We start from the raw sequence: 15,598 nt of genomic DNA on the forward strand, positions 1-15,598 counted from the left end.
CTAAGGCCTGGCACATGCTCACAAAGACCCTGTAAATACAGACACACTTCCAGACGCAGTGCGATTATTAACACACTGAGGGAACTCTCCAATTATTGAGAATCCCTCAGAACACTCAGTTCTTCATCCCCTATAAAAACCAACGCAATCGACTGGACCGCCCGATCCAAACATCTACAAGACAGATCGCTAAATGGGATTGACTCCACAAAGGGCCAGCAATGAAATCAATGGGCTGAATTACCTCCTTCTGTGCCTGAATGACTCCATTACTTGCAGTAAGAATGTCTTACAACACCAGGTTAAAGTCCAACAGGTTTATTTGGAATCATGAGCTTTCGGAGCGTAGCTCCTTCATCGGGTGTTGTAAGACGTTTTACTGTGCCCACCCCACAGTTCAACGCCGGCATCTCCACATCATGGCTTCCATGACGAGCTGCAGGCAAACCTTTCTTACGTTCTTTTATTGGTGGCAGTGAAAGTTATTCTTCTGTCAGAAATTCAGAAATGAGAGGGAGCGATATCCTGATGATTTAAGGTTCAGGAGGTCCCCAAGTTCAGATCTCTTACTGGAGGTGAAGCATCGTCTCCTCGGCCCAACCTGTTCAGCCTATTGACTTCTAGTCAGATTGGCACCTGTTGCATGTCTCTGTTCAGGCTGTGGCTCTGCTTCAAACCCCTTTGCACAGTAAACGCATCAATAGACTTACCACATATTCCCCTGAAATGCTCTCCCCTTTGCTGCACTTCTTGCTCTGTACTTGTCTAAGGAATCTCACCAGGATGGTCCCCTGATCCATGCTGAGAGTTGGGAAGTTGCTGCCAGATCTGTCCAGCCACCACAGGACATGACAAAGGCTGAGCTCTCAACTGGCCAGAAGGGCAGGACTCTGTGCTGCATGTCTGTGGTTTTAACAAAAGCAAGAGGGAAATAGTCAGTCACTGTTAACTGTGGTCAGAGAGGGGAACAGAGATAGACTCTCCATGGGTCCTAGTGCCGCCTGGCTCGATCAGCACAGGCGATTTAAAGGGGAATTGTTGAAATTTAGAGAAAAAAGTTTGGCAAGCACATTTTGTAATAGTTTAAACACCTCTAAAGTAACTATCTCCCTGCACTCTGATCCTGTTTCACTGAAAGACCATGCCTGGTCTTTACTAAAGAAAAAATAACCTTTATTGTCATAAGTGGGCTTACATTAACACTGCAATGAAGTTACTGTGAAAAGCCCCTAGTCGCCACATTCTGGCGCCTGTTCGGGTGCACTGTGGGAGAACTTGGAATGTCCAAATTACCTAACAGCACGTCTTTCGGGACTTGCGGGAGGAAACCCGCGCAGACACGGGGAGAACGTGCAGACTCCACACAGACAGTGACCCAAGTCGGGGATCGAACAGGGTACCCTTGAGCTGTGAAGCAACTGTGCTAACCACTGTGCCACCTACATGGGGGTGAAATTTAAATTTGGCACTGGTGTCAAATAGGTGGCGGCCAGTTGTCCACCCATTGCAACCCTGCCCTTTGCCACCTTCTCGACAACTGAGTGGCTTGCTAGGCTATTTCAAGTGCATTTAAGAGTCAATCACATTGCTCTGGGTCTGGAGTGACATGTAGGCCAGATTTCCTCCCCCCCCCCACCCCGCCTCCCCAAAGGCCAGATCTGTTTTTACAACAAGTGGGTAGTTTCATTGTCACCATTACCGAGACCAGGGGCGGGATTTACCCTGGGGCGCACCCTGTGTTTCGCGGTGACAGCCGACGGCTCACCATTGCCCAGAGGTGGGATCTTCAGCTTCCTCAATTGCCAATGGGGCTTCCCATTGAATCCACCCCTTGCCTTCGTGAAACCCCCGGCGGGGGGGTGCGCCGGCAGCAGGACCGGAAGGTCCCGCCGGTGTGAACGACTGGAAAGTTCTGGAACAGCCTTTTATTCTAGATATTACTTAATTGGATTTAAATTCCCCATCCGTCACGGTCAGAAGTCACCGCTGGGGCCTCCAGGTTCCCAGTCCAGCTACACAACTACCATGCTACCTTATCAATTGTTTTAGCTCCTCAATGTGACTCTGATCTTTGAAATTCTCTGAACAGTACCTGGGGCACAAGCTGCTCACAGCTCTTGTGTGATGTTGTTGAGCAGTTGATGTCTAAACATTCATTGCTAATTGAGAGGTGCAGAGTATTGGGGGAGGCAATGAGCTGTAACACAACTTGCTGCTTACATCCTTTCCGACCTACTACTCAGCCTGTTTTGAATGCTTTATAACTTAAATTAGTTATTGACTAAACAATGGGGGATGTTCTTACGTATCTACGCATTGGTGCACTGATCACAACAGAAATGAACACAGGAAGGGGAGCAGGCCATCCAGCCCCTCGAGTTTGTTCTGTATTGCTTCATTTTATAGATTTCAGAGGCAGCTTAAACAGATTTTTAAACTAATTTGCCCTTGCTCATTTTGGGCGAAGTATATTTTTATAATTCTTGTGCTCGTATCTCATGGACAGGTGTGGTTCAAGAAGCTCGCCACTACTTTCTCAGGGGTAGTAAGGGATCGTCAACAAATCCTGGCCAATCACATGAAAAAATTAAAAAAATTATTGTCAGCTTGAGTCAGTAGATAGCCCTCTCTCATTGGAGTCAGGAGGTGGCGGTGCTTGGGCCCAGTCCAGGACTCGAACCCATCATCGACGCTGGCATCACATCCTAATACCACTGCCGAAAGACTACCTTTCAGGTGAAAAGTTAAACTGAGGCCTTGTCTGTCTGTTCAGGTGGATGCAAAACTCATGACACTACAGAAAGAACAGGAGAATTATTCCTGGTCAATATTTATCATTCATCCAAAACAGATGGACTGGGCATTCATTTCACAGTTGTTTGCTGTGCTACAATTGACAGGGTTTTGGGGGCTGCCTTGACATCATGAAAGCAGGGATATCGACGTTGTCATGATATTTAGATCAGCATATCATGGTGCAATCACACACACACTGGTGGACAGGTAGTTGGACCAACCGACACGCACACAACATCGCAGCCAATCACCAGTGAGAGCACACGCACTATAAAACAGGGAACACCACAGTTCCCGCTCATTCTACCAGGAGATAGCTCAGAGCACAGAGCTCACAGCGCGCCACTCATAGTTCATGTGCTAAGTGCCTCACCAAGATAGTGAAAGGGCTGGGTCCACAGGTTAGCTGGTGAAGCACGAACCTCAGCCAGCAGTCAATAGTTGTTATTGTTCAAGACAATAAAACAGAGTTGTACCATCTACAACTGTGATGGTTCATTTGTGTATCGGAACACCCAACACGACAGACGTGAGTCTTTATTGCAATTTCTCTCTGAGGGACCGTCACCCTAATTTCCGAGGGATTCCATGAATCGTTCTTAAAGTGGATCACAGCGAACCCTTTTGTTTACATTTGAACCTTTTTTTGCGGGAAATTGCACAGGTTATCAAGAGACACCGGAAGAGGTAATCATAGAAAATTTGCCACATACGCTTACTTACAGATGCACACACTGGCAGTATCCCCCCCTCCTCCCTCAGCCAATTTGGGCAAAAACAGTTCATCTGGTCATTCATTAATGTTGTGTTTGTGGCATCTTATTTCTGTGGTTGACACCTATGCCTTTGCAACCAGACTGGAGAGACCCTATCAGGAAAGACTGAACGTGCAGAGGCTCTTTTCTCTCAGGAAGAGAGGCTGAGAGGTGACCCGATGGAGGTCCTTAAAGTTATGATGGGGTTGGATCAGATCAATGTTTCCACTTGTGTGTGATGTGTTGGGTACTCTGGATCTGTGTTTACCTTAGCAGTAACATAGACAGGCTACCAACACTTGTAATAGTACAACTATATTTTATTTAACTAAGAGCTGTTCAACATACTTGCACGGTGGGTCGACACTATGTTAGATTGACTGAAGACCTATTCCTAACCTGACCAGCCTATACTGTTAACACATGGTGGATGTTTGTGCTACTGACTGCGGGCTCTGTCTCTCTCAGAGGCTGCATCCCGAATGAGCGGGAAAACTGGTTCCCTCTGTCTTTATAGTGACCGTGCCCTAACTGGTGATTGGCTGCTGTGTTGTGTGTGTTGATTGGTTTTGCAGTGTGTCAGTCAGTGTGTGTCTCTGCACCATCATATACTGATGTGTATATTATGACATCCCCCCCTTTTCTAAAAAAATGTGTGTTTGTGGCAATAAATAATGTAGTATGCGAATATTGCTAACTATGTGTGGCACATGCAAGCATATTTACAGGACTATATACAGAAACTCTAAGATATTTACATTGGAAGGTGTCTAGTGCAGATGGACAGTATGTAACACAAAATATAACTAGAACAACAGTATGTACAAACCAGTGAGTTAATCAAACCGGCTAACGAAACAATCAGTTCATGAGTTCAAAGAGTCCATGAATTCAGGCAGTTCATAAATTCAGTCTCTGAGGTGGGCGACGAATTCGGGTTGACTGCCTCAAGGGTGGGTCAGGGGCCGCCTCTTCTGGAATGGGCGGGACTGTGTCAGACTCAGAGGGTGGCAGAGCGAAAGGGAGATCTGCAAAGTGACGGGTTCGTCGTGACGGCGGGGCAGGACATGATCTGGTGGCAAGTGAGGAAGGAGTCTTAGTGCCCGCCTATTTCAGCGAAGAAGAGAGCCGTCTTGTAGACAAACCAAAAATGACCTGGGGGCCACTTGTCTGAGAACCACAGCGGTGGCGGACCAACCACCATCGAGAAGTTGGACACGGACCTCGTCATCAAGAGCCAGAGCAGGGAGCTCCGTGGCGCGGGCGTCGTACGCCGATTTGTGTTGGGCCCGAGACAACTGCATTCGCCGAAGGACCGGAAGGTTGTCCAAGTCCGGGACATGAATGGTCGGCACCGTAGTCCGCAGCGTGCGATTCATCAGCAATTGAGCCGGTGACAGGCTGGTGGACAATGGAGCTGATCTGTAAGCAAGCAGGGCGAGGTAAAAATCGGATCCTGCATCGGCCGCCTTGCACAGGAGTCATTTGACAATGTGCACCCCCTTTTCAGCTTTGACATTGGATTGGGGGTAATGGGGACTGGACGTGACATGTGTGAAGTTGTATCGTTTGTCAAAATTGGACAGCTCCTGACTGGCAAAACACAGGCCATTGTCGGACATGATCGTGAGCGGGATGCCATGGCGAGCGAAGGTTTGCTTGCACGCACGGATGACCGCAGTTGAGGTGAGGTCGTGGACCCTAACTACCTCCGGGTAGTTTGAGAAATAGTCCACGACTAGGACGTAGTCTCGGGCCAAGTGCATGGAACAGGTTGATGCCCACTTTGGTCCAGGGGGACGTGACCAACTCATGGGATTGCAAGGTCTCCCTTGGCTGAGAAGGCTGGAAACGCTGGCATGTTGGGCAGTTAAGAACGGCGTTGGCAATGTCCTCATTGATTCCAGGCCAGTACACTGTCTCACGGGCCCGGGGTTCGGTGGGATTTTAATCTGATTGCATTTCTTTTTGTTTGTGTACTTAATTTTGAAAAACGGACTCATAGAGTACTTTAGATGGGTCTGTTTTTGTCCAATGTGTGCAGGGGGGTTTCCTGACACAATATGTAGATAGGCCAACGAGAGGCGAGGCCATATTGGATTTGGTACTGGATAATGAACCTGGACAGAGTGTTAGATTTGGAGGTAGGTGAGCACTTTGGTGATAGTGACCACAATTCGATTACGTTTACTTCAGTGATGGAAAGGGGTAGGTATATACCGCAGGGCAAGAGCTATATCAGGGGAAAAGGCAATTATGATGCGATGAGGCAAGACTTAGGATGCATCGGATGGAGAGGAAAACTGCAGGGGATGGGCACAATGGAAATGTGGAGCTTGTTCAAGGAACAGCTACTGCGTGTCCTTGATAAGTATGTACCTGTCAGGCAGGGAGGAAGTGGTAGAGCAAGGGAACCGTGGTTTACTAAAGCAGTCAAAACACTTGTCAAGAGGAAGAAGGAGACTTAATTAAAGATGAGACATGAAGGTTCAGTTAGGGCGCTCGAGAGTTACAAGTTAGCTAGGAAGGACCTAAAGAGAGAGCTAAGAAGAACCAGGAGGGGACATGAAAAGTCTTTGGCAGGTAGGATCAAGGATAACCCGAAAGCCTTCTATAGATATGTCAGGAATAAACGAATGACTAGGGTAAGAGTAGGGCCAGTCAAGGACAGTAGTGGGAAGTTGTGCTTGGAGTCCGAGGCGATAGGAGAGGGGCTAAATGAATATTTTTCATCAGTATTCACACAGGAAAAAGACAATGTTGTTGAGGAGAATACTGAGATTCAGGCTACTAGACTAGAAGGGCTTGAGGTTCATAAGGAGGAGGTGTTTGCAATTCTGGAAAGTGTGAAAATAGATAAGTCACCTGGGCCGGATGGGATTTATCCTAGGATTCTCTGGGAAGCTAGGGAGGAGATTGCTGAGGCTTTGGCTTTGATCTTTAAGTCATCTTTGTCTACAGGAATAGTGCCAGAAGACTGGAGGATAGCAAATGTTGTCCCCTTGTTCAAGAAGGGGAGTAGAGACAACCCCGGTTACTATAGACCAGTGAGCCTTACTTCTGTTGTGGGCAAAATATTGGAAAGGTTTATAAGAGATAGGATATATAATCATCTGGAAAGGAATAATTTGATTAGAGATAGTCAACACGGTTTTGTGAAGGGTAGGTCGTGCCTCACAAACCTTATTGAGTTCTTTGAGAAGGTGACCAAGCAGGTGGATGAGGGTAAAGCAGTTGATGTGGTGTATATGGATTTCAGTAAAACGTTTGATAAGGTTCCCCATGGTAGGCTACTGCAGAAAATACGGAGTCATGGGATTCAGGGTGATTTAGCAGTTTGGATCAGAAATTAGCTAGCTGGAAGAAGACAAAGGGTGGTGGTTGATGGGAAATGTTCAGACTGGAGTCCAGTTACTAGTGGTGTACCACAAGGATCTGTTTTGGGGCCACTGCTGTTTGTCATTTTTATAAATGACCTGGAGGAGGGTGTAGAAGGATGGGTGAGTAAATTTGCAGATGACACTAAAGTCGGTGGAGTTGTGGACAGTGCGGAAGGATGTTACAAGTTACAGAGGGACATAGATAAGCTGCAGCGGTGGGCTGAGAGGTGGCAAATGGAGTTTAATGCAGAAAACTGTGAGGTGATTCATTTTGGAAGGAATAACAGGAAGACAGAGTACTGGACCAATGGTAAGATTCTTAGCAGTGTGGATGAACAGAGAGATCTCGGTGTCCATGTACATAGATCCCTGAAAGTTGCCACCCAGGTTGAGAGGGTTGTTAAGAAGGCGTACGGTGTGTTAGCTTTTATTGGTAGAGGGATTGAGTTTCGGAGCCATGAGGTCATGTTGCAGCTGTACAAAACTCTGGTGCGACCGCATTTGGAGTATTGCGTGCAAATCTGGTCGCCACATTATAGGAAGGATGTGGAAGCATTGGAAAGGGTGCAGAGGAGATTTACCAGAATCTTGCCTGGTATGGAGGGAAGATCTTATGAGGAAAGGCTGAGGGACTTGAGGCTGTTTTCGTTAGAGAAAAGAAGGTTAAGAGGTGACTTAATTGAGACATACAAGATGATCAGAGGATTGGATAGGGTGGACAGTGAGAGCCTGTTTCCTCGGATGGTGATGTCTAGCACGAGGGGACATAGCTTTAAATTGAGATAGATATAAGACGGATGTCAGAGGTAGGTTCTTTACTCAGAGAGTAGTAAGGGTGCGGAATGCCCTGCCTGCAACAGTAGTGGACTCGCCAACACTAAGGGCATTCAAATGGTCATTAGATAGACATATGGACGATAAGGGAATAGTGTAGATGGGCTTTAGAGTGGTTTCACAGGTCGGCGCAACAGCGAGGGCCGAAGGGCCTATACTGCGCTGTACTGTTCTATGTTCTATGTTCTATTTCTCCACTCCCAGGTGGCCCTTATGGAGCTGCTCAAGGACGAGGTTCCGCATGCTGTGCGGAATGACGATCCTGTCCAGCTTTAGTAGAATTCCATCTACCACCGCCAGGTCATCTTTAATGTTATAGAATTGAGGGCAATGGCCCTTGAGCCACCCGTCTGTCAGGTGGCGCATGACACGTTGGAGCAGGGGATTGTTGGCCGTCTCACGACGAATTTGGATGAATCGTTCGTCCGTGGCGGGCAGATTGGATGCGGCGAATGCCACCTGAGCATCAATTTGGCACACGAAGCCCGCTGGGTCGCAGGGTGTGGTGACAGATTGGGAGAGTGCATCGGCGATGATGAGCTCCTTACCCGGGGTGTAGACGAGTTTGAAGCCGTACTGCCTGAGTTTAAGGAGAATGCGCTGCAGGCGCGGCGTCATGGCGTTAAGGTCTTTTTGAATGATATTGACCAGTGGCCTGTGGTCTGTCTCGACTGTGAACTTTGGGAGTCCATAGACATAGTCATGGAATTTGACGACTCCGGTAAGAAGGCCCTTTTTCAATTTGCGCATAGCGGTGTTCGGTGGGCATCATTGCACGTGACGCGTATGCGACAGGAGCCCATGAGGAGACGTTGTCACGTTGAAGGAGCACTGCTCCAATGCCAGACTGACTGGCATCCGTGGAGATCTTTGTTTCTTTGGCCGGATCGAAAAATGCCAACACGGGGCCTTCGTCAGCTTCGCCCTGAGTTCCCGCCATTCTTGTTCATGGGCGGGGAGCCATTGGAACTCGGTCGTCTTCTTAACCAGGTTCCTGAGAGCCGTGGTGTGGGAGGCGAGGTTAGGGATGAATTTCCCCAGGAAATTGGCCATGCCCAGGAAGCGGAGGACCAAATTCTTGTCCTCCAGTGTCTTCATGGCCTTAATGGCAGATACCTTGTCAGCATCCGGCTGCACGCCAAACTGTGAAATGTGATCTCTGAGGAATTTAAGTTCTGTTTGACCAAAGGAGCATTTGGCCCTGTTGAGGCGGAGGCCATGCTCATGGATTCGTCGGAAGACGCGTTGGAGGCGATCAATGTGCTCCTGCGGGGTGGTAGACCAGACTATGATGACGTCCACATATAAGCGAATCCCTTCGATACCTTCCATCATCTGCTCCATTATTCTGTGCAACACGTCCGATGCAGAGATGATGCTAAACGGGCTCCGGTTGTAGCAATACCAGCCAAATTGGGTGTTAAATGTGCAGAGCTTCCGACTGGATGCGTCGAGTTGGATCTGCCAGAACCCCTTGGATGCGTCTAGCTTGATGAAAAGTTTGGCGCGAGCCATCTCGCAGGTGAGTTCTTCGGGCTTTGGAATGGGATAGTGTTCTCTCATAATATTGCGGTTGAGGTCCTTGGGATCAATACATATGTGTAATTCGGCGGATGGTTTTTTCATGCACACCATAGAGCTGACCCAGTCAGTCGGTTCTGTAACTTTCGAAATTACGCCCTGGTCCTGGAGGTCCTGCAGCTCCTGCTTGAGGCGGTTCTTGAGGGGTGCTGGTATTCTGCGAGGTGCGTGCACCACAGGCGTGGCATTTGGTTTTAACAAGATTTTATAAGTGTATGGGAGTGTGCCCATGCCCTCGAATACACCGTGGTATCGGGTGATGATGGCGTTCAGCTGTGTCCGAAAGTCAGCGTCCTGAGATGCGGAAGTGTCAGCATGTGACAGGGAGTGAACCCTTCGGACAAAGTTTAGAAGTTTGCACGCCTGAACACCAAGCAGGGAGGCTTTAGTGGATCCCACTATTTTGAATGCCAGGTTAGCCTTTAATGACCGGTGCGACACTTCAAGCTGGCAAGAGCCACTGGCAGCAATGGCATTACCATTATAATCCAGAAGCTGGCAGGATGGTAGGCTTGACATGGAGGCTTTCGAGGTCAGACCGCGCAATGAGGTTGGCTGAAACGCCAGTGTCCAGGTGGAATCGGATGTGGGATCGGTTGACCGTGAGGGTTGCACACCACTCGTCGTCCGGATCAATGCGGAATATTGGGAGAGACTTGACTTTTGTCTTCTGGAGCATCTTGTGTTTGGTGATGATGCTCACCCAAAATGGTGCTTTAGGGTCCTCGCTGTCAAGGTCCGGAATCAAGTCGGAGTCGGAATCGGTGACCGGTGGCTGGATGGTTCGGACATCCCTGCATGGCTGGTTGGAGTGACGAGAGGTAGTAGGTTGAGCAGACCTGCATAGGGCTGCATAGTGGCCAAGCTTGCCACATTGGAGACAGCGTCGGGATTTAGCAGGACATTGCCGCTTTAAGTGGGCGGAGCCACAGTTGCCGCACGTCGTGACGTCAGAACATTCGGTACGCCACCGCGCATGCGCGGTGCGGTCGTACGTAGTGCGTGCCTGCTCAGTGCGGTCTTCGGCCTTGCCATCCCCTCGGTCAGTGCGCGCATGCACGGGAGCACGCGAAAAGCGCGCAAAATGGCCGCCCTCATCCAGGCTTAGGCCCTGGAGTTGTTTAATGGTTTGCACCCGCTCTGCCTCGTGGGGACCTTGCCACGCCGTTTCAGCAGCTTGAATGTGCGAGTATCGGTTAGTGGCGTGTTCATGCAGAACGCAGGTCTCGATGGCTATCGCAAGGGTGAGCTGTTTAACCTTGAGGAGCTGCTGGCGTAGGGGGTCCGATTGCACACCAAAAACGATCTGGTCACGGCTCATTGAGTCGGAGGTGGAGCCGTAATTGAGGGACTGCGCGAGGATGCGAAGGTGGGTGAGGAAAGATTGAAAAGGTTCACCCTTACCCTGCAGACGCTGTTGAAAGACGTAGCGCTCAAAACTTTCATTTACCTCGATGTCACAGTGACTGTCGAATTTGAGCCAGGATTGTCTTGAACTTGGACTTGTCTTCACCTTCAGCGAATGTGAGGGAGTTGAAGATATGGATGGCGTGATCCCCGGCTGTGGAAAGGAAGAGAGCAATCTTCCTGGCGTCTGAAGCAGCTTCCAGGTCTGTAGCTTCGAGGTATAGCTGGAATCGTTGTTTAAAGATTTTCCAGTTCGCACCGAGGTTGCCGGTGATGCGGAGCGTTGGGGGAGGGCGGACGCTGTCCATACTACCGGATGGCTGATCGCTGGTCGAAGACAGATCACTTGAAGGTAGGTCTATTAAACTCTAACATCACATACTGGTACCATGATGTGTTGGGTACTCTGGATCTGTGGAGACTGCGTTTACCTTAGCAGTAACATAGACAGGCTACCAACATTTGTAATAGTACAACACTATTTTATTTAACTAAGAGCTGTTAAACATACTTGCACTGTGGGTCGACACTATGTTAGATTGACTAAAGACCTATGCCTAACCTGACCAGCCTATACTGCTAGCACATGGTGGATGTTTGTGCTACTGACTGCGGGCTCTGTCTGTCTCAGAGGCTGCATCCCGAATGAGCGGGAAAACTAGTGCCCTCTGTCTTTATAGTGACCGTGCCCTAACTGGTGATTGGCTGCTGTGTTGTGTGTGTTGATTGGTCTTGCAGTGTGTCAGTCAGTGTGTGTCTCTGCACCATCATATACTGGTGTGTATATTATGACAGTGTGGGAGTTAAAAACTAGAGGCCATAAATACAAAATCGTCACCAACAAATCCAATAGGGAATTCAGGGGAAATGTAAGAATGTGGAACTCGCTGCCACAGGGATCAGTTACGGTGAATAGTATCGATGCATTTAAGGCAAGTTAGATTAATAGATGGAGGAGAAAGGAACATAAGGGTCTGTTGATGCTGTGTGAGATGGAGGGATCGGAGGAGACCCTTTCGAACATAAGCCCCAGTATAGACCAGTTGGCCTGATTTTCTGTGCTGAATCCTGAGCTGTATAACACCACCATCTGGTGGCTGAATAATCACATTGGACTGGATTCTGCAGGAGAAATAATGGTGATGTGAACAGCGCTCTCACCAATATTAATGTGAAAATCAGACAATAATTTGCATGCGGAGGTAAACGTGGGAATCAGAAAGTTGCTGTCTGAGATGCCCTGTTGTTCTAGAAGCTACACACCAACATAGCTTGCTGAGAAACTCACCATTGGAATGACATGGATGTACTTAGCAATCTGCACTAAACTCACCAGAAAGGTTCAAGCCTGTATAAGTAGCCGTTCACTGACATGGTGCATTGCATTCTAGAGCAAAACATCTAAGAAAGTTGTGGAGGTGACACACTGACAACTGGTTTTAAAGGAATACTTTTATAAAAACAGTCAACACAAAAAGGGCTAATATAAATATTGCTTAACTTTCCTGAAGAATCTAAATTTCACAGTATAAATAATGAGGAAAGTACACCAACATAAGTCAATTATAAAATACACACACTTACACACACTCACACACACTTACACACATAGACACACACACACTCACACACACTTACACACAGAGACACACACACACTCACACACACTTACACACATAGACACACACACACACTTACACACATAGACACACACACTTATACACACTTGCACACATACAATCACACACACACTCACACAAACACACACACACTTACACACAGTCACATAGAAACACACACACACTTACACACACACAGTTACACACACAGACACACACACACACACAATCTCACACACACTTACACACATAGGCACACACAATTACACACACACACTCACACAATCACACACACAGGCACACAGTCACACACACTCACACATTAACACAAACAGACACACACAATTGCATATACACACAATCATTTACGCAATCAGACACAATCACACACATAATTGTACAAATACACAAGCACACACAGACACACACTCACACTTACACACATAGTCACACACACAAACACTTGCACACACACAGACCCTAACTCACACACTTACACACAGACACAAGCTCGCACACACACAATCACAAACACACACACTTACACACTCAGACACACACAATCACACTGAAAATCAAACTTCAGATTGTGGAATCTCATTCCTTTAGGATTTAATTGTTAAAGAGAGAAATGTTGCCAAAGGTTTTTGTTGTGCACTCATCAGGTCAAGTGCAGGAATGTCAACTTTCAAATGATTAAAACTATTTGCACTACAGGAAATTATTGTGATTGGTTGAAATTTGGCATTCATGTGTATTTCCTGATGAATGCAAGATAAAAATCTTCAGCAACATGTGTCCCTTTTCAGTAATATTCAAGCTTTTTCCACCAAGCAAGAACTGAACTGTTGTTGGAAATTTAAAATGAGAAAATTTAAATAAATATTTCCTTTTACTCTTCCTGTTGTCTCTTTTCTCTCAATCTTAATCCATAACTCTTCCCTTCTCTTGGGTTCATCACCAAACAACAATTTCAGCTGTAAACTCAGAAGCAGTTCCCTGAGCGAATGTCAAATCAGAACGAAGGTATTTTAAAAGTTCCTTCAATGTCTCCTTCACTGAGTTCTTGATTTAATTCGAGGAATAACCAGCCACAGTGAACATTTTTATTTTACTATTCTTCTTCTTTGCCACTGTGGTAGCATGTCCCTTTAAGGGGGAGGGCAGTGATGTGTTGGGTACTCTGCTACACAGACGAACCAACACGGTTGCGAATGGTACAACTCAGTTTTATTACTAACATTTATTTACAGTGGTAAACTGGTTACTGAGGTTCGATCATAACCCTTGAATCTGTGGACCTATTCCTAATACTATCTTGTAGTGGCACTCAGCACATGGTGGATGTCTGAGTGGCTTGCTATGAGCTCTGTGCCCTGAGCTGTCTCCTGCTGGTGTGCCCAGGAAGTGTCGTGTTCCCTGTTTTGTACTGTGTATGCTCTTGCCTGTGATTGGCTGTGGTGTTGTGTGTGTGTTGATTGGTCCGTTGATCTGTCCATCAGTATGTATGTATGTTTGTGCTATGATGTTTACCTGAATATCATGACATCCCCCCTTTTTTTTACAAGAACATGTGCCTATGTGGTTATAAATAGAGATGTGTACTGAGTGCAGCTAAATGTGTGTGTGCGCAATATCTACAGCATGTACATGGGGCTAAACTATATACAAGGGGCGATGTCGGGTGCGACATAACAACGAGGTTGTACCATAAACAAAGAACGGGAAATGTTGAACGACAAAACAAACTCCTGTAACGGCAAGGAAGAACAGAAACATATTAACACAGTGGTATTATGAGTTCAATGTACAAACGGGCTCATAAGTCCAGTCTAGTAGGTGGGCGACGAATTCGGGTTGACCGCCTCAAGGGTGGGTCTGGATCCAACGGCTGAGGAATGGGCCTGGCCATGGGCGACGACAGAAGGGGCATGGTGGCAGGAAGCTCCACAAAGTCGATATCAGGAACGACAGGAGGGCGCGGTGTCGGTGTAAGTTCCCGTAGCGAGCGTGGAAGTAGGCGAAGAGCCCGGCGATTGCGCCTACGAATGGATCCATCAGGCATGCGAACCAGGAACGAGCGGGGAGCCACGCATCGGAGAACTTTGTCAGGTGCTGACCAGCCACCTTCTGGTAGGTGGATGCGGACGTCGTCTCCAGGCGCCAGGGCGGGAAGATCAGTTGCCCGTGTGTCATATGCCCTCTTCTGGCGAACGCGCCGCTGTTGCATTCTGTGTAGTACCGGAGCATGGTTGGTTGTGGGTACCAGAATGGATGGCACAGTGGTCCTGAGGGCGCGACCCATCAACAGCTGGGCTGGTGAGAGGCCAGTGGCTAGTGGGGCCGAGCGATAGGCCAGCAGGGCTAGGCAGAAATCCGATCCGGCAGCAGCAGCCTTGCAGCGGAGTCGCTTGACGATGTGAACGCCCTTCTCCGCCTTTCCATTGGACTGGGGATGCAGAGGGCTGGATGTCACGTGTGTGAAGCCATACGAGGCCGCAAAGGACGACCATTCCTGGCTGGCAAAACAGGGCCCATTGTCCGACATGACAGTATTCGGAATGCCGTGGCGAGCGAAGGTGTCTTTGCAGGCCCTTATGACAGCGGACGATGTCAAATTGTGCAGGCATATGACCTCTGGATAGTTGGAAAAGTAATCAATGACGATTACATAGTCCCTGCCAAGCGCGTCCACACCCACCTTCGCCCAGGGGGACGTCACCAGCTCATGGGGCTGAAGCGTCTGGACATCAGCTTAAAGAAATGTAAGTAAACTGGTAGATTGTCATACCACCATGAACGCCATCCCACTCCCTGACTCAAGACTCAGAGGCTAAACCAGGGAATTTGTAATCTTGGCATCCTATTTGATCTTGTGTTAAATGTCCCACCCCATAGCTGTGCATCACCAATGCCACGGATATAAAACTGCCTGACTCCACAGCTACCTCAGTCCATCTGCATCTGAAAGCCTTATCGATGTCTTTATTACCTCCAGACATAACTATTCTAATGCTTACCAGGAAAGCCCCCAATCCTCCAGCCTTCACAAACTTCAGCTTTCCAAAACATTGCTGAGTGAGTCAAGCCATAGTCAACGGGGGCAGGTCATGGTGTTACAGGAAATTATAGCGCCTGTGTACGACCTTCTGCCTTCACCCCTCTCCTAACAATAACAACCCTTGACCCCACCATCCTTGCAAACTACCATTCCATCTCCACACCC

At 47.9% G+C, this 15,598-nt stretch overlaps 1 protein-coding gene across 1 annotated transcript in view; it reads right to left on the reverse strand.

Moving 5' to 3' along the window:
* Positions 1-904, reverse strand: part of LOC140393777 (tyrosine-protein phosphatase non-receptor type 22-like) — a 109,494-nt gene extending 108,590 nt beyond the window's left edge. The window contains exon 1 of the mRNA XM_072480187.1: positions 711-904. Within this exon, the coding sequence (XP_072336288.1) occupies positions 711-800 (90 nt within the window). The 5' untranslated portion in view covers positions 801-904. The remainder of the gene's footprint in view (positions 1-710) is intronic.
* Positions 905-15,598: the final 14,694 nt, after the last annotated feature.

The sequence above is a fragment of the Scyliorhinus torazame genome, chromosome 17 (assembly GCF_047496885.1).
Source record: "Scyliorhinus torazame isolate Kashiwa2021f chromosome 17, sScyTor2.1, whole genome shotgun sequence".
In the NCBI taxonomy this organism is placed as follows: Eukaryota; Metazoa; Chordata; class Chondrichthyes; order Carcharhiniformes; family Scyliorhinidae; genus Scyliorhinus; species Scyliorhinus torazame.